Source organism: Coregonus clupeaformis, unplaced genomic scaffold (assembly GCF_020615455.1).
Source record: "Coregonus clupeaformis isolate EN_2021a unplaced genomic scaffold, ASM2061545v1 scaf0497, whole genome shotgun sequence".
In the NCBI taxonomy this organism is placed as follows: Eukaryota; Metazoa; Chordata; class Actinopteri; order Salmoniformes; family Salmonidae; genus Coregonus; species Coregonus clupeaformis.
This window is the reverse complement of record NW_025533952.1, coordinates 38,544-63,560: the sequence shown is the minus strand read 5'-3', so window position 1 is coordinate 63,560 and position 25,017 is coordinate 38,544. Positions and strand designations below refer to the sequence as shown.

The window sequence follows — 25,017 nt, the reverse complement described above, 5'->3', positions numbered from 1 at the left end:
TCTACATCACCAGAGGAACAGAGGAGGACTAGAATAAGGATACGACTAAAGGCTTTAAGAACTGGTCTTCTAGTGCGTTGGGTACATAGAATAAAGGGGCAGTTCTCCGGGCGTTGTAGAAAAGATTCAGGGCATTATGTACAGAAAAGGATATGGAAGGATATGAGTACAGTTCAGGTAACCCTAAGCGTTGGGTAACAATGAAAGAGATAAGCGTCATTGGAGGCACCGATTGAGCCGGTCTCGGCGTGTATGGGGGTGGAACAAAGGAACTATATGAGGCAGTTTTAGAGGGACTAGGGGTTCTACAGTGAAATTGTATAATAAGAACTAACCCAAACAGCAATAGGCTAGGCATAATTTACATGGGAGAGAGGCATAAAGCAGTCACAGGTGTTATTAGAGAGAGCTAAGACAACAACTGGAAATAGCGATAACGTTTGGGCTAAGACTAAACAGAATAAACAGGACAGGGTACCGTGTAAAGGAACAGTCCAGCAGGCATCAGCTGTGCAGCTGAGTGATCATAAGGTCCAGTGAACAGCAATATGTGAGTCCGAGAGCAGTTCAAATTGGTGCTTCAGCACAGCTAGCAGGGAGCACAGTTGTAGTTTGCGTGTGCTAGCGGGCCGGGGCTGGCAGATGGATCTTCGTGGTCGTCGCAACTGGAAGCCTGATGAAACCACATCAGACTATTTCGTCGGCAAACCAGTCGTGTTGGATCGGCGGGGCTCAGTGTCAACACTAGGAGGTTCCGTCCGGTTGACAGAGAGGTAGATAGCCGGGAGATGGGCCTGAGGCTAGCTCAGGGCTAACTGGTGCTTGCTATAGGGCAATGGTAAATCAGCCACAACAGGTTGCAGCTAGCTAGCTGGTTGTGATGATCCGGCGCTAGGGTCCAGTGATTCCGGCAGAAAGTCCAATAAGCTCTGGGTCGATAGCACGCTGGGTCGATAGCACGCTGTGCAGACTGGCCGACGAATTGTCCAGGCTAGAGCTAGAGCTGGCTGGTGGATAGTGTAGGCCACGGACAGACGCTAACGGTGACTAATAACAGGTAGCCATTTAGTTGCGGCTACACTAGTATTAGCTTACGGTTCTTGATGAACGTTATAAAGAAATAATAGAATCCTTTCCACGTTGGGTGAGGCGGGTTGCAGGAAAGTATATTTAGTTAAAGAATGAAAAGTAAAAATTGAGAGATATATACAAAATAGACACAAAAAAACAAGAAACGGGATATTTACACAGGACGATGAAATAAAAGCGACCGCACTGCTACGGTCCACAGACTAGCAGTGCAGACAGGCCTCAGCGTCTTCAGATCAGGTGAAGAAGTGTCTTAGTCCACAGACTAGGAGACAGGCCTCAGCGTCTTCAGATTAGGTGAAGAAGTGTCTTAGTCCACAGACTAGGAGACAGGCCTCAGCGTCTTCAGATTAGGTGAAGAAGTGTTTTAGTCCACAGACTAGGAGACAGGCCTCAGCATCTTCAGATTAGGTTCTACAAGAAAGAGGATGGAGGAGAAGGGAAGAGAGAGCTCAGAAAGTATGGAGGAGAAGGGGAGAGAGAGATCAGAAAGTATGGAGGAGAAGGGAAGAGAGAGATCAGAATGTATGGAGAAGGGAAGAGAGAGATCAGAAAGTATGGAGGAGAAGGGAAGAGAGAGATCAGAAAGTATGGAGGAGAAGGAGGAGTTCCACCTGAGATAATGATGTGATGATGGTCCTATGATGTAACTACAATAAGATAACAGTCATTTATTACAGACAGAAACACAAAAACATGCTTCCATTCTGGAAAAACAGTTCCTCTTTGATCTATGGTAGCTGTGTTTTTATTTGACCTATATTTTAATCATTACACATATTCAAGGGAGGGAGCAATGAAAACTGTCTTACCTAGATTCACTCAAGTCCTTAACAAGATGGTTTTCATGTTCAACGAGAGCTTTGAGACAAGCTCCCGTCACTTCTGGTCCTTTGGGGATGACTGCTTTCAGTAGTTTTCTCATTCGGTCCTGTTCAGTTGTTTCAGCTGTTATTCTGGAGTGCTCTTCTTCACCAATCATGTTCTTTGACCACAGATCATCTGCTATTGGCATTGAGTTTTTGGTTCGCTGAATTAGTTTAGCCCAGTGTTTCTTCAGAAACTCCTCAGCAGGAATGTCAGGGACTGTTAATGCTGAAGGGGGGGTCAATTAAATTAATATGGCTTTAGGGTTAACAGCAGCTGTTTCTACATCTTCCAGTCTCTCCAGTTATCATTCCTCTGATAGTCATTTATTGTATAGAGCTGACTCCAGGGTTGTGGTCAATTCCAATTAAAGTCAGTCAATTTAAAATAACAAATTGAAATAACACATTTTCGTATTAGGTTTATTGAGAAGTCATTGAAAATAGATGATTAATGTTTTATCAACAATCTACTCAGAATCCTCTAATGTCAAAGTGGGCCTGTCCCCCATACATTCAACATCTGGAAGGTCCCTCAGTCAAGTATCGCATTTCAAGCACAGATTCAAGTATATATTTTTAGAAAGCCTCATAAAGAAGGGCAGTGATTGGTAGATGGGTAACAGTAACAAATCAGACATTTATTATCTCTTTAAGTGTCAAGGCGTGCTGAAGGTGGGTGTGGTGTATGAATCATGCGCAGGACGCAGAGGCTCAGTCCAAAGGCTTTAGTGCAATATATATAAAAGACAGAAGCACAATAAGCCCGAAGGCGAATACACGGCGCACACAGGCGACAAAACAAACGGCGCACAAACATGTGCAAAATAACCTCTCCAAAACACTGGAGGGAAAATGTAGCTCCAAACACGAAACAGAAGCGCAATCACACACAACGACAAGCACACACAACGAGAACTAAATAGGACACTAACGAGGACTAACAAGACACAGGTGTACAACATCCAGACAAAACCAAACGAACATGAAACATAGATCGGTGGCAGCTAGTACTCCGGGACGACGACCGCCGAAGCCTGCCCGAACCAGGAGGAGGAGCAGCCTCGGCCGAAACCGTGACAGTACCCCCCTCTGACGCGCGGCTCCAGCCGTGCGCGCCGACCCCCGGCCTCGGGGACGACCAGGAGGACGCGGAGCAGGGCGCGCGGGATGGTCCCGGTGGAACTCCGACAGGAGAGATGGGTCTAGGATGTCCCTCCGCGGCACCCAGCACCGCTCCTCCGGGCCGTACCCCTCCCACTCCACGAGATACTGGAGACCCCCATCCGGCGTCTAGAGTCCAAGATGGACCGAACGGTGTACGCGGAGCCCCTCGATGTCCAGTGGGGGCGAAGGAGTCTCCCCCTATCTCATTGTCCTGGAGTGGACCAGCTACCACCGGCCTGAGAAGAGACACATGGAACGAGGGGTTAATATTCTTATACTCAACAGGTAGATGTAACCTATAACACACCTCGTTCAATCTTCTCAGGACTTTAAAGGGCCCCACAAACCGCCGACCCAGCTTCCGGCAGGGCAGGCGGAGGGGTAGGTTTCTGGTAGAGAGCCAGACTCGATCTCCGGGTGCGTACACCGCCCCCTCACTGCGGTGGAGATCGGCGCTCGCCTTGGTGACGAAGGACGGCCCGCTGCAGGTGGACGTGGGCAGCGTTCCACGTCTCTTCCGAGCGCCTCATCCAATCATCCACCGCAGGGGCCTCGATCTGGCTCTGCTGCCAAGGTGCCAGAACCGGCTGGTAACCTAACACACATTGGAAGGGGGTTAGGTTAGTAGAGGAGTGGCGGAGAGAGTTCTGGGCCATCTCGGCCCAGGGAATGTACCGTGCCCACTTCTCCGGCCGGTCCTGGCAATCGACCTCAGAAACCTACCCACATCCTGGTTGACACGTTCTACCTGCCCGTTACTCTCCGGGTGGTACCCTGAGGTAAGGCTAACCGAGACCCCCAAACGCTCCATGAACGCTCTCCAAACACGAAGAGGTAAACTGGGGGCCTCGATCAGACACTATATCCTCGGGTACCCCGTAATGCCGGAAGACGTGGGTAAATAGGGCCTCAGCGGTCTGTAGGGCAGTAGGAAGACCCGACATAGGGAGAAGACGACAGGCCTTAGAGAACCGGTCCACAACGACCAGGATGGTGGTATTCCCCTGAGAGAGGGGAAGGTCTGTCACAAAATCCACCGAGAGGTGGGACCATGGTCATTGTGGAACGGGCAGGGGTTGTAACTTACCCCTGGGCAGATGTCGGGCGCCTTACACTGGGCACACACCGAGCAGGAGGAGACATAAACCCTCACATCCCTAGCCAAAGTGGGCCACCAGTATTTAGTGCTAAGGCAATGCACCGTCCGGCCGATTCCCGGATGTCCAGAGGAGGGTGACGTGTGAGCCCAGTAAATGAGTCGATCCTGAATCTCGCGCGCGAACGTACCTCCGACCCTCAGGACACTGTGGAGGGCTGGGGTCGTGCACGCAACGCTCGCTCGATTTCGGCATCGACCTCCCACACCACCGGTGCCACAAGGCAAGACTCCGGTAGTATGGGAGTGGGCTCAACGGACCTCTCCTCCGTGTCATACCGCCGGGACAGCGCATCCGCCTTACCATACTGGGACCCAGGGATGTACGTGATTTTAAATACGAACCTGGTGAGAAACATACTCCATCGAGCCTGGCGAGGGTTCAGTCTCCTCGCTGCCCGGATGTACTCCAGGTTCCGATGGTCAGTCAAAATGAGGAAAGGGTGTTGAGCCCCCTCAAGCCAATGCCTCCACACCTTAAGGGCTTGAACTACAGCTAACAGCTCCCTGTCCCCAACGTCATAGTTACGCTCCGCCGAGCTGAGCTTCTTTGAGTAAAAAGCACAGGGGCGGAGTTTAGGTGGCGTGCCGGACCGTTGAGAGAGAACGGCCCCTATACCAGCCTCAGACGCGTCTACCTCGACCTGAAAAGGGTAGTGCGGGATCCGGATGCGCCAGCACAGAGCCGACGTAAACAGGTCCTTCAGTCTCCTAAAGGCCCTGTCCGCATCGGCTGACCACTGCAGGCGCACCGACCCCCCTTCAGAAGGGACGTGATGGGAGCTGCCACCTGTCCAAAACCCCGGATAAACCTCCGGTAGTAATTCGCAAAGCCCAAAAACTGCTGCACCTCATTTACAGTAGTTGGGGTTTGCCAATTACGCACAGCGGACACACGATCCACCTCCATTCTCACCCCTGACGCGGACAACCGATAACCCAAAAAGGAGACCGACTCCTGGAAAAACAGACATTTCTCTGCCTTGACATATAGGTCGTGCTCCAACAGCCTCCTCAATACACGACGCACCAGGGTTATATGCTCGGCTCGGTAGACGAGTACACCAGAATGTCATCAATGTACACGACCACCCCTTATCCCTGCATATCCCGGAAAATGTCATCTACGAAGGATTGGAAGACTGATGGAGCATTCATCAACCCATATGGCATGACGAGATATTCGAAATGACCTGACGTGGTACTAAACGCTGTCTTCCATTCGTCACCCTCCCTAATGCGCACCAAGTTATACGCGCTCCTGAGATCCAGTTTTGTGAAAACCGCGCTCCATGCAATGACTCCGTCATGGTCGCAATCAGAGGGAGTGGATAACTGTATTTCACAGTAATCTGATTGAGACCACGGTAATCAATGCATCGGGCGCAACCCTCCATCTTTCTTTTTCACAAAAAGAAGCTTGAGGAGGCGGGGAGAAGTGGAGGGCCGAATGTATCCCCTGTCTCAAAGATTCGGCCATGTAAGTTTCCATAGCTTTTCTCTCCTCTTGAGACAACGGATACACGTGGCTCCGTGGGAGCGCTGCTCCTGCCTGGAGATCAATCGCACAATCCCCCTGTCTATGAGGAGGCAACTGCGTCGCCCTAGTTTTGCTAAACACGAGAGCTAAATCCCCATATTCAGGCGGAATGTGCAGTGCGGGCACTTGGTTTGGACTTTCCACCGAAGTCGCCCCCACGGAAACACCCAGACACCGCCCCTCGCACTGAGCAGACCACCCATCGAGAGCCCTCTGTTGCCACGAAATAGCAGGGTTATGGGTGCTTAACCAGGGAATCCCCAGCACCACTGGGTACGCAGGAGAGTCGATCAGATACAGCTGTATAGTCTCCTCATGACCCCCTGGCGCACACATCCGAAGTGGCGCTGTGATCTCCTGATCAACCCCGACCCCAACGGGGCGGCTATCTAAGGCATGAACGGGAAAAGGTTTGTCAACAGGTAGGAGAGGGATCCCTAACTCAAAACAAAACTTTCGATCAACAAAATTCCCAGCTGCGCCTGAATCTACTAGCGCCTTATGCTGGGAATGAGGTGCGACCTGTGGAAAACAAACAGGTATACAAAAGTGCGCAACAGAAAGCTCTGGGTAAGTGGGACGTCTACTCACCTGGGAGGCCCCCCAGTGCGTGGCCTGTTGTCTTCTCCCCCGGAGAACCCTCCCCAGCACCTGGCCGCAGTGTGCCCTCCACGACCGCACTTGGTGCAGGAGACAGGCCCCCTCGGGCTCCTCCTCCTCCGTTCTCTAGCGCCGGCACCCCCGAGCTCCATAGGGCTCGGCTCGGAGGTGCCGGAGGGCGTAAATGGGACGGACTCCCCTCGGGAAGTCCACGGGTGGCCAGCAGGGTGTCCAGACGGATGGACATATCGACCAACTGGTCGAAGGTAAGATGGGTATCCCTGCAGGCCAACTCACGTTGAACGTCCTCTCGTAGGCTACATCGAAAATGGTCGATGAGAGCCCGTTCATTCCACCCTGCATCCGCCGCTAGAGTCCGGTACTCTAGAGCGAACACCTGAGTGCTCCTCTTCCCCTGTCTCAAATGGACTAGACGCTCCCCCGCCGCTTTGCCCTCAGGTGGATGGTCGAACACGGCCTTGAAGCGGCGGGAGAACTCGGCGTAGGTGATGGTGTTGGCGTCCATCTTCCTCCACTCGGCGTTAGCCCACTCCAACGCCTTGCCCGTGAGACATGAGATGAGGGCGGAAACGCTCTCGTATCCCGAGGGCACCGGGTGTACAGTGGCCAGGTAGAGCTCCACCTGCAGGAGGAACCCCTGACACCCGGCAGCTGTTCCGTCATACGCCCTCGGGAGCGAGAGCCGAATCCCCCTGGGTTCCGAACCTGGGACTGGTGGACCGACCGATGGGGTGGGCAGGGTAGGTGGAGGTGTGGGTACCCTGCTGGCCTCCCCATCGGTGCAAGGTGTTGATTACCTCCTGTAGAGCGGTCTCCAGTTGTCCTATCTGGCCCTCTTGCCCACGGAGATGCTCCTCGAGCGACTGCCGATCCTGCTGATTCCATTATGGTGTGTGATTCTGTCAAGGCGTGCTGAAGGTGGGTGTGGTGTATGAATCATGCGCAGGACGCAGAGGCTCAGTCCAAATGCTTTAGTGCAATATATATAAAAGACAGAAGCACAATAAGCCCGAAGGCGAATACACGCGCACACACAGGCGACAAAACAAACGGCGCACAAACATGTGCAAAATAACCTCTCCAAAACACTGGAGGGAAAATGTAGCTCCAAACACGAAACAGAAGCGCAATCACACACAACGACAAGCACACACAACGAGAACTAAATAGGACACTAACGAGGACTAACAAGACACAGGTGTACAACATCCAGACAAAACCAAACGAACATGAAACATAGATCGGTGGCAGCTAGTACTCGGGGACGACGACCGCCGAAGCCTGCCCGAACCAGGAGGAGGAGCAGCCTCGGCCGAAACCGTGACATTAAGAATGGTCAAGTTAATAATTATGCTGTGGGTGATGTATTAAACCACCCAGACACATCAAAGATACAGTTGTCCTTCTGAACTGAGCTGCAGGACAGGAAGGAAACTGCTTAATGATGTCACCATGAGGCATTGGTGATTTTAAAACAGTTAACGAGTTCAATGGCTGTGATGGGAGAAAACTGAGGATGGATCAACAACATTGTAGTGACTCCACAATAATGACTTAAATGACAGAGTGAAAAGAAGAATACAAAATATACAGAATAAATATATTCCAAAACAGAAATACCTTATTTACATAAGTATTCAGACCCTTTGCTATTAGACTTGAAATTGAGCTCAGGTGCATCCTGTTTCCATTGATCATCCTTGAGATGTTTGAACAACTTGATTGGAGTCCACCTGTGGTAAATGTAATTGATTGGACATGATTTGGAAAGGCACACACCTGTCTATATAAGGTCCCACAGTTGACAGTGCATGTCAGAGCAAAAACCAAGCCATGAGGTCGAAGGAATTGTCCGTAGAGCTCCGAGACAGGATTGTGTTGAGGCCCAGATCTGGGGAAGGGTACCGAAACAGTTCTGCAGCATTGAAGGTCTCCAAGAACACAGTGGCCTCTATCATTCTTAAATGGAAGAAGTTTGGAACCACCAAGACTCTTCCTAGAGCTGGCCGCCGGCTAAACTGAGCAATCGGGGGAGAAGGGCCTTGGTCAGGGGAGGTGACCAAGAACCTGATGGTCACTCTGAAAGAGCTCCAGAGCTCCTCTGTGGAGATGGGAGAACCTTCCAGAAGGACAACCATCTCTGCAGAACTCCACCAATCAGGCCTTTATGGTAGAGTGGCCAGACGGAAGCTACTCCTCAGTAAAAGACACATGACAGCCCGCTTGGAGTTTGCCAAAAGGGCACCTAAAGGACTCTCAGACCATGAGAAACAAGATTATCTGGTCTGATGAAACCAAGATTGAACTCTTTGGCCTGAATGCCAAGCGTCACATCTGGAAGAACCCTGGCACCATTCCTACGGTGAAGCATGGTGGTGTCAGCATCATGCTGTGGGGATGTTTTTCAGCGGCAGGGACTGGGAGACTAGTCAGGATCGAGGGAAAGATGAATGGAGCAGTACAGAGAGATCCTTAATGAAAACCTGCTCCAGAGCGCTCAGGACCTCAGACTGGGGCGAAGGTTCACCTTCCAACAGGACAACGACCCTAAGCACACAGACAAGACAACGCAGGAGTGGCTCCGGGACAAGTCTCTGAATGTCCTTGAGTGGCCCAGCCAGAGCCCGGACTTGAACCCGATCTAATATCTCTAGAGAGACCTGTAAATAGCTGTGCAGCGACGCTCCCCATCCAACCTGACAGAGCTTGAGAGGATCTGCAGAGAAGAATGGGAGAAACTCCCCAAATACAGGTGTGCCAAGCTTCTAGCATCATACCCAAGAAGAATCGAGGCTGTTATCGCTGCCAAAGGTGCTTCAACAAAGTACTGAGTAAAGGGTCGAAATACTTATGTAAATGTGATTTTATTTTATATATACACATTTGCAAAAATTTCTAAAACCTGTTTTTGCTTTGTCATTATGGGGTGTTGTGTGCAGATTGATGAGGGGAAAAACGATTTAATCAATTTTATAATAAGGCTGTAACGTAACAAAATGTGGAACAATTCAAGGGGTCTGAATACTTTCCGAATGCACTGTAACTCATGTTTACTTACTTGTTGAATGGGTGACAGTGATGTATTCATCTGAAAGATAAACAAAATGAGGTTATATCACTCTAAATAGCATATGTTACAAAAGTACAAAGTTATGATTGACATATGCTCCTACCTTGTGATACCACTTCTTTCCATGCAATCCTCTCATCATCACCGAATAACTCCATCTCAATGTCAACCCCTGTCATTTTCACAACCGCCTTGAAAAAGCTTGGTGTGGAGTCTCTATGTATGAGATGAATCTTCTGGAGAGAGATGGAAAGAGCGAGAGAGAGATTGCTTGCAATGTAAACATATGTTTCCCATGCCAATAAAGCCATTTGAATTGAGAGCCATCGAGCGACAGAGAGCAATGGATAGATATGACTTAAATGACTTAAATGTCAGATTCATGTTCTTAGTCTACTAAAACTGTACCGGTGGATTGATGTAGGTAGAACAGGGAATGTTCAGTCTGAAGTAACTATTCAGTTTGAAGGCCTGCTCTGGTCTTGAGATGAGAACCCTTGAAGACCCTTGAGACTTTTCCTGTTGTTCCACAGCCTGCGAAACCAAGCATGGAATACACAGCCAGTCAATGTATAGTCTTATTCAAAAATTATTCAGAAAACTAGCAACACACTATTATCTTCATGTTATGAGTGTCAACATAAACCGTACCACTGCTTAGTTAAGGTCACCTATAAAATAATGGTACCTCACCTGTATTTGGCTGGGGTTACTGGGGAACAGGTATAGGCGTGGAATTAGTGTTTCCTTTTTCACTGTCATATAGAGCATCAGCTCACAGTGGACATCTATGTTCCACGAAAAGATATAGCTCAGTATAACAGAGATAACTGAGAACTTGGGATGGAGAATCTTAGCATGGAATCTGGTGACCTCATGCACTTCCTCAACAGACACTCCATGTTCCTCTACATGAAGAATCTTCATCTCATTCCCCAGGGAAGGGTTGGTCCCTGAACAACACAATAAAAAGGAGACAGAAAGACAAATATTGGATTATTCATCCAACTAAAACACAAAGAATATGCGGTATCAGATCACAGTAAACTCAAACTCCCAGAATATTCATTCATTCATTCAGGAAGTGAAACTCAGTTACATGGAAATGTCTTTCTGAATACTATGTCAATATGGTTTTACCTAAACAGACAAAGTGTGGCAGATGAACTTCCTCCAGTTCACCTAACTCCATAGTGATGTCCAGCAATGGACCACCTTGTCCGTACTGCATGTCTTTCAGAAGTTGACTGTAGGGATACCAGTTCCTGAAGTGATACTTCAGAATGACATCTCTGTCACACACCCAGCGGAGCCCAGACACTGTGCACTCATAACGCCCTTTGGGTGTCCTGTGCCTGAGGGCAACAACAAGATATGGTAGAGCGGGTCAATCGTCAAATGGAGAGGTTGGATTAGAAGCCTATTCCCAAAGGTAATGGGGAAATACACTAGCAAGTGGAATGAAATGTTAAAAGTAGTTATTTTACCTGAACATTGTCACTCCCTGGACAGTGGAAGTCAAGGGTTCAATCTGAAGCCAGTGTGTGGAGTCCTGAACAAGGGCAAGCATCTCAGTTATACATATGGGGCCAGTTTCCTGGACACAGATAGAGTCTAGTGCTGGACTTAAAGCATGATCAATGGAAGCTTCAATAGAAAGTCCTTTAAGGTCCAAGACTAGACTTAATCTGTGTCCAGGAAACTGGCCCATTAACCAAAGTAACTAATCTAATGTATTTATTAAATGTTACATGGAATGCTGGGGATTGATCCAATTAAACTGTCTAATGACAAAATATGACAACAGCTAAAATCCTGCATGCCTACAAGCAGAACACAGGACTGTCTATATCCTAGTATGAATGGTTGGTCAGTACACACCTGGCTTTCAGACTGTGTTTATATTACTAAAGCAGAACACAGGACTGTCTATATCCCAGTATGAATGGTTGGTCAGTACACACCTGGCTTTCAGACTGTGTATATATTACTAAAGCAGAACACAGGACTGTCTATATCCCAGTATGAATGGTTGGTCAGTACACACCTGGCTTTCAGACTGTGTTTATATTACTAAAGCAGAACACAGGACTGTCTATATCCCAGTATGAATGGTTGGTCAGTACACACCTGGCTTTCAGACTGTGTTTATATTACTAAAGCAGAACACAGGACTGTCTATTTCCCAGTATGAATGGTTGGTCAGTACACACCTGGCTTTCAGACTGTGTTTATATTACTAAAGCAGAACATAGGACTGTCTATTTCCCAGTATGAATGGTTGGTCAGTACACACCTGGCTTTCAGACTGTGTTTATATTACTAAAGCAGAACACAGGACTGTCTATATCCCAGTATGAATGGTTGGTCAGTACACACCTGGCTTTCAGACTGTGTTTATATTACTAAAGCAGAACACAGGACTGTCTATATCCCAGTATGAATGGTTGGTCAGTACACACCTGGCTTTCAGACTGTGTTTATATTACTAAAGCAGAACACAGGACTGTCTATATCCCAGTATGAATGGTTGGTCAGTACACACCTGGCTTTCAGACTGTGTTTATATTACTAAAGCAGAACACAGGACTGTCTATATCCCAGTATGAATGGTTGGTCAGTGCACACCTGGCTTTCAGACTGTGTTTATATTACTAAAGCAGAACACAGGACTGTCTATATCCCAGTATGAATGGTTGGTCAGTACACACCTGGCTTTCAGACTGTGTTTATATTACTAAAGCAGAACACAGGACTGTCTATATCCCAGTATGAATGGTTGGTCAGTACACACCTGGCTTTCAGACTGTGTTTATATTACTAAAGCAGAACACAGGACTGTCTATATCCCAGTATGAATGGTTGGTCAGTACACACCTGGCTTTCAGACTGTGCCTGACTCCTGAAGGTATGTAAAAGTGAGAATTGACATTATGACTTACCTCAACATGGTCACAAGTCTTACAGCTCTGAGGAATCCCTAAAGTCAAAAGTAGTAGTTATTTAAAATGGACAATCTCATGTAATAACTAATTAATAATTATTAAATAGACTTGTAATAAAAATCTATATATGTTAGCAACAGTCTCATTAGCACACAGTGTTATATTAATGAATGTTTGTGGAAGCAGGAAACAACATGGTTCTGGTCCATGTTTTGGAGATGTTGGGGGCCTGATTTCTGGTAGATCCCAGGATGAGAGCTTAAAGGGTAGAGTCAGCTAAATGATGTTTATCGAGCAGCACCGCAGATATTGTGATGAGCAAGATGCCTGACTTCTCTCTCACACAGTATCTGCCCATGTGCACGGGTTCTCTTCACTCTCTTACAGCGTGGTAGTCACTGGACCAAAACAGCTGAGGAAGTTTAGCATCGCGCTCTAATGCCCTTACAGTGAGGGAAAAAAGTATTTGATCCCCCTGCTGATTTTGTACGTTGCCCACTGACAAAACATGATCAGTCTAATTTTAATGGTAGGTTTATTTGAACAGTGAGAGACAGAATAACAACAACAAAATCCAGAAAAAAGCATGTCAAAATGTTATAAATTGATTTGCATTTTAATGAGGGAAATAAGATTTTGACCCCTCTGCAAAACATGACTTGTTGGCAATCACAGAGGTCAGACGTTTCTTGTAGTTGGCCACCAGGTTTGCACACGTCTCAGGAGGGATCTTCTCCAAGTCATTAAGGTTTCGAGGCTGACGTTTGGCAACTCGAACCTTCAGCTCCCTCCACAGATTTTCTATGGGATTAAGGTCTGGAGACTGGCTAGGCCACTCTAGGACCTTAATGTGCTTCTTCTTGAGTCACTCCTTTGTTGCCTTGGCCATGTGTTTTGGGTCATTGTCATGCTGGAATACCCATCCACGACCCATTTTCAATGCCCTGGCTGAGGGAAGGAGGTTCTCACCCAAGATTGAAAGGTACATGGCCCCGTCCTAAGTCCCTTTGATGCGGTGAAGTTGTCCTGTCCCCTTAGCAGAAAAACATCCCCAAAGCATAATGTTTCCACCTCCATGCTTGATGGTGGGGATGGTGTTCTTGGGGTCATAGGCAGCATTCCTCCTCCTCCAAACACGGCGAGTTGAGTTATTGCCAAAGAGCTCGATTTTGGTCTCATCTGACCACAACACTTTCACCCACCCATTCAGATGTTCATTGGCAAACTTCAGACGGCCCTGTATATGTGCTTTCTTGAGTAGGGGGACCTTGCGGGCGCTGCAGGATTTCAGTCCTTCACGGCGTAGTGTGTTACCAATTGTTTTCTTGGTGACTATGGTCCCAGCTGCCTTGAGATCATTGACAAAGATCCTCCCGTGTAGTTCTGGGCTGATTCCTCACCATTCTCATGATCATTGCAACTCCACGAGGTGAGATCTTGCATGGAGCCCCAGGCCGAGGGAGGTTGACAGTTCTTTTGTGTTTCTTCCATTTGCAAATAATCGTACCAACTGTTGTCACCTTCTCACCAAGCTGCTTGGCGATGGTCTTGTAGCCCATTCCAGCTTTGTGTAGGTCTACAATCTTGTCCCTGACATCCTTGGAGAGCTCTTTGGTCTTGGCCATGGTGGAGAGTTTGGAATCTGATTGATTGATTGCTTGCTTCTGTGGACAGGGTGTCTTTTATACAGGTAACAAACTGAGATTAGGAGCACTCCCTTTAAGAGTGTGCTCCTAATCTCAGCTCGTTACCTGTATAAAAGGCACCTGGGAGCCAGAAATCTTTCTGATTGAGAGGGGGTCAAATACTTATTTCCCTCATTAAAATGCAAATCAATTTATAACATTTTTTGAAATGCATTTTTCTGGATTTTTGTTGTTGTTATTCTGTCTCTCACTGTTCAAATAAACCTACCATTAAAATTATAGACTGATCATGTCTTTGTCAGTGGGCAAACGCTACAAAATCAGCAGGGGATCAAATATTTTTTTCCCTCACTGTAGTTGTTGCAGAAATTGACCCACTTTGCTATTTACTTTGTGCATCTACATCATATTGCTGACTCTACATTTAAGTTTGTTTTGACCAAATAGATCATGATTGTGTTCCTTGACTGGGACTCAAGTATAATGAACGCTTTAAAATTATTTTGATTGAAAAACAATTAAATCAGTTAACACTCACATTTCACAGGTCCAGGCTTGATACAACACTCTCCACCATGGTCTCCTGGTGTTCTCAGGTCCAGGCTTGATACAACACTCTCCACCATGGTCTCTGCTGTTGGGAAAGCAGATGGATAGACTGTGATTAAACTAAATACAACTTATAAAGGCTTTATATAGCATACATACAGTCTTCATAAGCAATACAAAGGGTGTATAACGGGTGATAGAACCACTCCCTATGGTGGCCTAAATGTGACATAACACACTGTCAACACTGATGGTGACATTACAGGTGACATTGCTTATCTTTGGGAAAGCCTTTAGAGATGTGAAGTCACCCGGTATCATGAGTTACTGTCTGTAGGTTCAACAGAACACATTAAAATGCACCACCACTACTAATCTGTCTGTAGGTCCAACAGAACACATTAAAACACACCACCACTACTAATCTAACTGTCTGTAGGTCCAACAGAACACATTAAAACACACCACTACTACTAATCTAACTGTCTGTAGGTCCAACAGAACACATTAAAACACACCACTACTACTAATCTAACTGTATGTAGGTCCAACAGAACACATTAAAACACACCACTACTACTAATCTAACTGTCTGTAGGTCCAACAGAACACATTAAAACACACCACTACTACTAATCTAACTGTCTGTAGGTCCAACAGAACACATTAAAAACACACCACTACTACTAATCTAACTGTCTGTAGGTCCAACAGAACACATTAAAACACACCACTACTACTAATCTAACTGTCTGTAGGTCCAACAGAACACATTAAAACACACCACTACTACTAATCTAACTGTCTGTAGGTCCAACAGAACACATTAAAACACACCACTACTACTAATCTAACTGTCTGTAGGTCCAACAGAACACATTAAAAAACACACCAACACTACTAATCTAACTGTCTGTAGGTCCAACAGAACACATTAAAACACACCACTACTACTAATCTAAGCCCATAGAAAAGCATTGAATAACTCATTCATAAATGGCCAAAAGACAGTCAAAAAATGTATCATAAAGGGATAAGGTTTGGAAATGTCTGTTCTATATCTAGTAGATATAAGACAGCTTAGGGAATATGTTTTACACATACGGTCTTTAACCCCTTTTTTGGGGCACAACACTACTTTCATTACCTTCTTTTTATCCAACCGGTACCGGTTATCTTGGGGGTCGTAGGTCGCAAAATGGAGGACACTATAGTGTGTGTGGGAATCTCCCCCTTTCCAACGTGGGGTCAGATGAGTTTGTAGCCAAAACGGTTTGGACGCTACAAAACAGAAGTTGGCAGATCAACGGTACTGACTTCAGATGAGTCCCCTGAGACAAAACACCTAGCTCTGCCACCGTGGATGCGGTGGATTGAAACACAGATATATCTATCTTAAACTTATGGATGATTGATTTTACTTTTGACCCCTTTTTTCTCCCCAATTTCATGATATCCAATTGGTAGTTTAAAGTCTTGTCCCCTCGCTGCAGCTCCCGTACTGTACTCTATCTTTCTTATTTTTCTTGCTTATTGTTAAGTAAACCTTGACCTTGTTAATTCCTGCGTCTGCGTCCTGCCTCTTCGTATACTCAGTACGCAGATCTCTCTCCGATGTCTTCTCTTCATTAAAGGCTACGTGTCTCCCTCCTCACAGGCCCTGGGACTGCGCCATTGACCTGCTGGAGGGACAACACCCCCTGAAGAGGTCGCATTTACCCCTTTCCATGGCAGAGACTGAGGCCATGGAGAAGTATGTGGCGGAAACCCTGAAACAGGGGGTTCATCAGACGCTCTACCTCTCCTGCCTCCGCCAGCTTCTTCTTCGTGGCCAAGAAAGACGGAGGACTGAGACCATGCATTGACTACAGGGGGCTGAACGTAGTCACCATCAAGTACCGTACCCTCCCTCTGGTTCCGTCGGCCATCGAGCAGCTACGAGGGCCCGGCACTTTACCAAGTTGGACTTGAGGAGAGCCTACAACCTGATCTGAATCCGGGAAGGAGACGAGTGGAAGACTGCATTCAGCACTACCTCAGGCCACTATGAATACTGCGTCATGCCCTATGGCCTCGCAACACATCTTCTGTGTTCCTGTCCTTCGTCAATGACGTGTTCCGGGACATGCTGAGTAGACAGGTGGTGGTGTACATCGACGATATCCTGATCTACTCGGCTACGTTCGAGGAGCACGTCAGGGACGTCCGAGCTGTCCTACTCCGCCTCTGAGAACACAGCCTGTTGGTGAAGGGGGAGAAATGCGAATTCCACCAACAGGCCATCTCCTTCCTGGGATACCGGATCAGTCCTCAAGGGGTGTTCATGGAAGGAGTGAAGACGGACGCCGTCAGGTCATGGCCAGTTCCCACCACCATCAAGGGCCTACAGAGCTTCCTGGGCTTCGCTAATTTCTACCGGCGTTTCATCAGGTCCTTCAGCTCCATAGCCACCCCGCTCACCTCTCTCCTGAAGGGTGGGCCTCAGAAGCTGGCCTGGAACCCTGAGGCTGACGCTGCCTTCAAGAGGCTGAAGGAGAGGTTCACCACAGCACCCATCCTAAAACACCCAGATCCATCTCGTCCTTTCATCCTGGAGGTGGACGCATCGGAGGAAGGCGTGGGTACGGTCCTCTCCCAGCGGCACAGTAAGCCAGAGAAAATGTATCCCTGTGCCTTTTTCTCCTAAAAAGCTTAGCCCCGCAGAGAGGAACTATGTAGTTGGAGACAGGGAGCTGTTGGCGGTGGTCCTCGCTCTGGAGGAATGGAGACACTGGCTGGAGGGCGCAGTCCATCCATTCCGGATTCTTACTGACCACTGGAATTTGGAGCACATACGGGCAGAAAACGGATGAACTCTCGTCAACCCAGGTGGGCCCAATTTCTCACTCGCTTCCAATTCATTCTGTCCTACCGCCCAGGATCCCAGAATGTGAAGGCCGACGCACTCTCCAGGATGCACCATACCGGAGAAAGGAAGGATCTGGGGGATCCTGCCCTCGTCTCTCATCGTTGCTCCTGTCGTTTGGGATGTGGACGAAGACATCCGCCTGGCGGCTCAGGAGGACCCAGCGCCTGCCAACGCCCCTCCGGGTCGCGTGTATGTACCCACCAGTGTCCGTGACCGCCTGCTGATCTGGGCGCACACCACCCCTTACGGCAGGGCACTCTGGTATTACGCGCACCCTGCATTCTCTAGCCCAAAGATAATGGTGGCCCACCTTGGCTTCTGATGTCTCCCGCTATGTCAACTCCTGTTACGTATGTGCCCAAACGAAGACACCTCGGAGCGCCCCGGCAGGCAAACTAGTTCCTCTTCCAGTGCCTCAGCAACCTTGGTCACACCTGTCCATAGACTGTCACCGACCTTCCACGTTCTGACGGCTTCACCACAGTCATGGTGGTCGTAGATCGTTTCTCCAAATCATGCGTTTTTTTGCCACTAACTGGTCTTCCTTCTGCTCTCCAGGTCGCCGAGGTCCTGTTCCAACAGGTCTGGCACCTGTTGGAAACCTGGCACCATCCCTACAGTGAAGCATGGTGGTGGCAGCATCATGCTGTCGGGAAGTTTTTCAGCAGCAGGGACTGGGAGACTAGTTAGGATCGAGGGAAAGATGAACGGAGCAAAGTACAGAGAGATCTTTGATGAAAACCTGCTCCAGAGTGCTCAGGACCTCAGACTGGTTCACTTTCCAACAGGACAACTACCCTAAGCACACAGCCAAGACAATGCAGGAGTGAGCTTCGGGACAAGTCTCTGAATATCCTTGAGTGGCCCAGCCAGAGCCAGGACTTGAACCCGATAGAACATCTCTGGAGAGACCTGAAAATACCTGTGCAGCGACGCTCCCCATTCAACCTGACAGAGATTGAGAGGATCTGCAGAGAAGAATGGGAGAAACTCTCCAAATACAGGTGTGCCAAGCTTGTAGTGTCATACCCAAGAAGACTCATGGCTGTAATATATGCCAAAGGTGCTTCAACAAAGTACTGAGTAAAGGGTCTGAATATTTGTATTTTTTCAAATAAATTTGCTACAATTTCTAAAAACCTGTTTTTTTGCTTTGTCATTTTGGGGTATTGTGTGTAGATTGATGAGGGGGGAAAAACTAATTTAATCAATTTTAGAATAAGGCTGTAACGTAACAAAATGTGGAAAAAGTCAAGGGGTCTGAGGGTAGACGATTATCACACAAGTGTGTTAAAATCCATTTAATCCATTTTATTTAGAAATTCTTTAGTAAGTTACACTTCAAAGCTAAGTCTAGTTGTCTTATTTTAATTATTTAAATAAAATATGGGGGGGAAATGGTGTTGAACATGTCAGCATTCATATCCGCCCTGGGGAGATTGATGTAAAGTCCCTCTTTTTAACTCACCTTTAATTTTCTTTGTTCTTTCTTTGTTGTTCCTTTTTCCAAACAATCCATTATGTACAATTATAACTAAATATGATTTGAATAATGCAAGATTTTAAATCCCAGCAGTCTTTAAAATTACATTTAGGAGCAAAAGGTTTTCAATAGTTATTTTTAACTCATAAAAAAAAAAAAAAAAATTCATTGGAATATAATATTGGAATGGAATATAACTAATAACATTGGAATATAACATTTAATAACAATAACTTAACTCAGTGTAACATTGATGTGTCAACTCGCTTATGCTCTGCTATTGCACGATTTTAAATTTGTACATAGGTCACAAATAAAACTATCCGCAGTAAAATTGTAACACAACTCATGAGCCCACCTCCTTCACTGCTCACATCTAATCCAGCCCCCACCTGTGACTGAAAACAGGGGGATAGATGCCAATTGAAAAGCTCTCTCTTAAAAACGTAGCTAGCTATCTAGCTATATGACATAAAATGCTATGTAAAATAGCAAAAAAAGGTTATAAAGTAACATTAATTGTAAAGCTATCAGTCCCTAGTGGAAACATTTACAATTGCAATCAAGTTACGTTTTCTTTTTAATGTATTTTACCTCAGACGATCTGGTAGTAAGGTTGCTAGCTAGCACTCCTAGCATTTACTGCTAGTGAAGTTGCTAGCTAGCAAGTTAGCATAAACTAGCACTAACTGGGCTAGTCAATGTCTAGATGACAGGTAGAAACACATTCATAACCATAAAGGGGTAACTAGGCCCCCTGGGCGAGTTGCCCCCAACACACTTATCCAACATATTACTACTTTACTCAAAGATTATCTACATTTTTCTCTCTAAACAAGTGGATTATTTAATCTTAAGGCTTACCTACTTGTATATTTAAAAAACAAATATAGATCTAACTTCATTGGAATACATCTCCAACTTCTACCATTTAAAAAAATTTGATGAAATTACCAGAAAATCGTTTTGTTGAAATATCTCCAAAAGTTGTGATGACAGAGGACATTTTTTGTTGAGCAAAAGCAGTGGCAGCCAGGGAAAGTGTTGGAAAAATATTTTGGCGACATCTTATGGTCTTAATGTGAATTACGGGGGGGGGAGTTACCCCAGGGGGCTAGTTACCTCCTAGTACCCTGAAATGAATAAATAGTCTAATAGCTTTTCAACATTTTAAGCTAAACGTTCTCATCTGTTGCGTCAGGCTCATTGCTTAAAACAGGTTTTTTGATGCTAGTGGTTGTATTAATTTGGGATCTATCGCATCCCACAACGATCCCAGACCGTTTTTTTGAATATTTATTTCTCGCACAGAACAGGTCAACTTTTTGTACTATGGGGATAGTAGATTGACATAGGCTAGTGCTTTTGCTGTTCGTTAGGCCTACTCATCTTGTTGGCTGACGAAAATAAATTGTGGACAGTTCTTCCAATATCTTCAATATGCGCCTCGGAATTGGACATGCGCAGTTCTGTCCCCGATGTGTCGGTCTTCACTTGAGCCTGTGAGAAAGACCGGATCACATGACGGAGGGCCATGTGAGTGAGAGGTGCTTCTGCCGCAGCCGGGAGAATGGAATTATAATTATTATAATCAGCCAAGGGCACAACGGCCACTGGCCACAAAAGGCATGGATTTGTTTAGGGTGCATTACGGCCACACAATGGGGATGCAGCCAGGAAATTCTAGGAATATCAAGTGTTTGTCAAATTGTGAATGAGAGACTGATGAAGTGTGTACAGCCTGCGCAAAAAAACAGAGCAGAGCTCATGCATTTCATGATACTTTTTTTCAAATCATCATTAGAGAGTCACATCATGCAGCCTTAGAATTTATTAAAAATCAAAACATATGGCCCAACGTTTGTATCACAACTAAAGTAGATAAATAACTCTACATTAAGCATATAGGAGTACCTGTTTCTTTGTTAACCGCTCAACACAGAATAGCCGCATGTGCGCACTCCCTCAAATCGTTTGGAGAAAATATATGTTCTATTTTATTCAGCTATGTTCAATTGTATTCTTCATACTATAAAATAATGCCATGGAATTCTAAGCAAATCTTGTCTGCTAAATGAACTAGTGTAGCCCACAGCCATATGGCATAGCCAGATCAGGGCCTAACATAAGGACAACTCAGAGTATGCAATTCTGTTCTTCTGATATAGACTACATTTTCTTCATATCATGTTTCTTTAGACCTGTCTAAAATAAATAATGGATTTATTGTGATGGTGTAGGCTATATTACATGGATTTATTAGACTTTTTAAAATGTAGATGTTCCAAAGGTCTGCACCAGTGGCTTGTAGGCTATGGGTGGAAGCCAGGAGATGCTAAATGTGTTTATGTTCATTAACGGCCAATCGTGAGACCGGCAGTTATTTGCTTGACAATCACCGGCTGACAACATTTCATGACCGCCACAGCCCTACCTACCTGTTATGTAACTTGGAAACACTTCTCTTAAATTAGTTGTACATCTTTAAAATAACTGTATATATTTACAATTGATCTCTTACCTCTTAGAACTGGTGTCTTGAGGCAGACTCTTTTAGAGGCAGTGGCCCCCCTCCTCTGTTTCAGAATACTTCCTCTTAGAGGCAGTGATTCTCTTCTCGCTCTCCCCAGAGAGACTCATTTTAGAGGCAGTGGTCCCCTCCTCTCTCTCCCCAGAGAGACTCATTTTAGAGGCAGTGGTCTCCTCCTCTCTCTCCCCAGAGAGACTCATTTTAGAGGCAGTGGTCCCCTCCTCTCTCTCCCCCAGAGAGACTCATTTTAGAGGCAGTGGTCCCCTCCTCTCTCTCTCCCCAGAGAGACTCATTTTAGAGGCAGTGGTCCCCTCCTCTCTCTCCCCCAGAGAGACTCATTTTAGATGTAAGTCACAGCTCACTCCAGCTACAATAAGAAATAACAGAACAGTCAATATTTCTAAACATTGTTGGAAGTACCATAAACAATGACAAGACTTTTACTGTCACAGAGTTCACACAACGACGTCACCTGCTAAGTGAAATGACCTTGATAACAGCATTTGTCAGTTAAAATGTAACAACCAGGGGGTTGGAACTGAAATTATTTTCCAATTGTTTCGTTCTGAACAGAACCATAATTTATTTTGTTCTGTTCCACTGTTTAGAACAGCAAAATTAAGTTCTGAACCGGTTCAAACCCCCAAAAAAAGTAACAGTTTCTATTGTTCCTTTCTGTTCCTTTTTTTAAACCTCTGAAATCTCTCTATTTTTATTTTATTTAGCTCAACATTTAAATTACTTCACCACCTGTGAAGGAACTTTGAAGGTCTTTGAACTTCAGAGAGTTGGCTTACCTAATGTTCGACCAGCGCTAGCTAGCTAGTTAGTTAGCAAGTTTGTGTGTGCAGAGCAATCATTGAGGCCGTGGCTCACGATGCGCAACAGCGCACCGGCTAAGTTAAATCAAGCGCACCTGAAGTGTCGTCACTAGTTACCACAGCCACAAAGCCTCCAATCAGATGAGTGTGATGACGCGTATGCTGACCGACTTGCAGGGGCAGACGAGAGACGTGCATTTCTTTTATCCAGTGATCCATCATTGATTTTATTTTATTAGCTGTAATAGAACCAACCGTTCTAAATGTAAAGTGGTAATCGGATGTCTTATTCAAACTCAGCTTGCAAGCTTACCATGATGTTTGCCCTCACTCATAGTTACTTGTCTTCACCCAAATTAGGTTTACTCCAATATCTGCATTGTTTTTAAAACGGCACGTAGACAAACAAATTGACACACCTTGATTTCAGATTTTTTTCTTCTCAAAATTCACAAGTAAAAACGTACACAGTTTAACAGAAATTTCAAGTTTTGAAATTGGCTGATTTTTGGCTGATTTAAGATTATAACTTCAACACTGTTACTTTATTTGGCACTACCTATAGCAATTTATTCATTTTACATATTTAACATCTTGAGTTGAGAAAAACATGTTTTTATTAAGTTGAACTCTTTGACAAAATGTTAAAATTAGGTGGAGTAAAGGTTACACTACTCAAAAAGGTCCTCCATTGGTGGAACAACCATCACACGCTATCCTCCTCCCTTCTTCCCTAGCGTCCCTGACAACAAGGTACACACATACTTTTTTGTACATACATACATACATACATACATACATGCACACACACAAAAGTATGTGGACACCCCTTCAAATTAGTGGATTCGGCTATTTCAGCCACACCCGTTGCTGACAGGTGTATAAAATCGAGCACACAGCCATGCAATCTCCATAGACAAACATTGGCAGTAGAATGGCCTTACTGAAGATGTATAATATAAATGATATAATAATAATATAAATATAATCAAAATAACTTAAACAGGAATACAGTTGAAGTCGGAAGTTTACATACACCTTAGCCAAATACATTTAAACTCAGTTTTTCACAATTCCTGACATTTAATCCTAGTAAAAATTCCTTGTCTTTAGGTCAGTTAGGATCACCACTTTATTTTAAGAATGTGAAATGTCAGAATAATAGTAGAGAGAATGATTTATTTCAGCTTTTATTTCTTTCATCACATTCCCAGTGGGTCAGAAGTTTACATACAATCAATTAGTATTTGGTAGCATTGCCTTTAAATTGTTTAACTTGGGTCAAATGTTTCCGGTAGCCTTCCACAAGCTTCCCACAATAAGTTGGGTGAATTTTGGGCCATTCCTCCTGACAGAGCTGGTGTAACTGAGTCAGGTTTGTAGGCCTCCTTGCTCGCACACGCTTTTTCAGTTCTGCCCACACATTCTCTATAGGATTGAGGACAGGGCTTTGTGATGGCCACTCCAATACCTTGACTTTGTTGTCCTTAAGCCATTTTGCCACAACTTTGGAAGTATGCTTGGGGTCATTGTCCATTTGGAAGACCCATTTGCGACCAAGCTTTAACTTCCTGACTTATGTCTTGAGATGTTGCTTCAATATATCCACATAATTTTCCTTCATCATGATGCCATCTATTTTGTGAAGTGCACCAGTCCCTCCTGCAGCAAAGCACCCCCACAGCATGATGCTGCCACCCCGTGCTTCACGGTTGGGATGGTGTTCTTCGGCTTAGCAAGTACCCCCTTTTTCCTCCAAACATGACGATGTTCATTATGGCCAAACAGTTCTATTTTTGTTTCATCAGACCAGAGGACATTTCTCTAGAAAATCGATCTTTGTCCCCATGTGCAGTTGCAAACCGTAGTGTGGCTTTTTATGGCGGTTTTGGGGCAGTGGCTTCTTCCTTGCTGAGCGGCCTTTCAGGTTATGTCGATATAGGACTTGTTTTACTGTGGACATCGATACTTTTGTACCTGTTTCCTCCAGCATCTTCACAAGGTCCTTTGCTGTTATTCTGGGATTGATTTGCACTTTTCGCATCAAAGTACGTTCATCTCTAAGAGACAGAACGCGTCTCCTTCCTGAGCGGTATGACGGCTGCGTGGTCCCATGGTGTTTATACTTGCGTACTATTGTTTGTACAGATGAACGTGGTACCTTCAGGTGTTTGGAAATTGCTCCCAAGAATGAACCAGACTTGTGGAGGACTACAATTTTCTGAGGTCTTTGCTGATTTCTTTTGATTTTCCCATGATGTCAAGCAGAGGCACTGAGTTTGAAGGTAGGCCTTGGAATACATCCACAGGTACACCTCCAATTGACTAAAATGATGTCAATTAGCCTATCAGAAGCTTCTAAAGCCATTACATCATTTTCTGGAATGTTCCAAGCTGTTTAAAGGCACAGTCAACTTAGTGTATGTAAACTTCTGACCCACTGGAATTGTGATACAGTGAATTATAAGTGAAATAATCTGTCTGTAAACAATTGTTGGAAAAATTACTTGTGTCATACACAAAGTAGATGTCCTAACCGACTTGCCAAAACTACAGTTTGTTAACAAGACATTTGTGGAGTGGTTGAAAAACAAGTTTTAATAACTCCAACCTAAGTGTATGTAAA

General features: G+C 45.6%; 1 protein-coding gene across 1 annotated transcript; it reads right to left on the bottom strand.

Moving 5' to 3' along the window:
- Positions 1 to 1,412: 1,412 nt before the first annotated feature.
- On the bottom strand, positions 1,413 to 14,801 carry LOC121562605 (NACHT, LRR and PYD domains-containing protein 1 homolog). Its single transcript, XM_045215697.1, has 10 exons — positions 14,639 to 14,801; positions 12,452 to 12,489; positions 10,997 to 11,061; positions 10,650 to 10,864; positions 10,203 to 10,462; positions 9,918 to 10,043; positions 9,613 to 9,745; positions 9,498 to 9,527; positions 1,902 to 2,184; positions 1,413 to 1,503 (listed from the first exon to the last, which is right to left on the bottom strand). The coding sequence occupies exons 1-10, from the start codon at positions 14,724 to 14,726 to the stop codon at positions 1,497 to 1,499; spliced, it is 1,245 nt and encodes a 414-aa protein (XP_045071632.1). The 5' UTR covers positions 14,727 to 14,801; the 3' UTR covers positions 1,413 to 1,496.
- Positions 14,802 to 25,017: the final 10,216 nt, after the last annotated feature.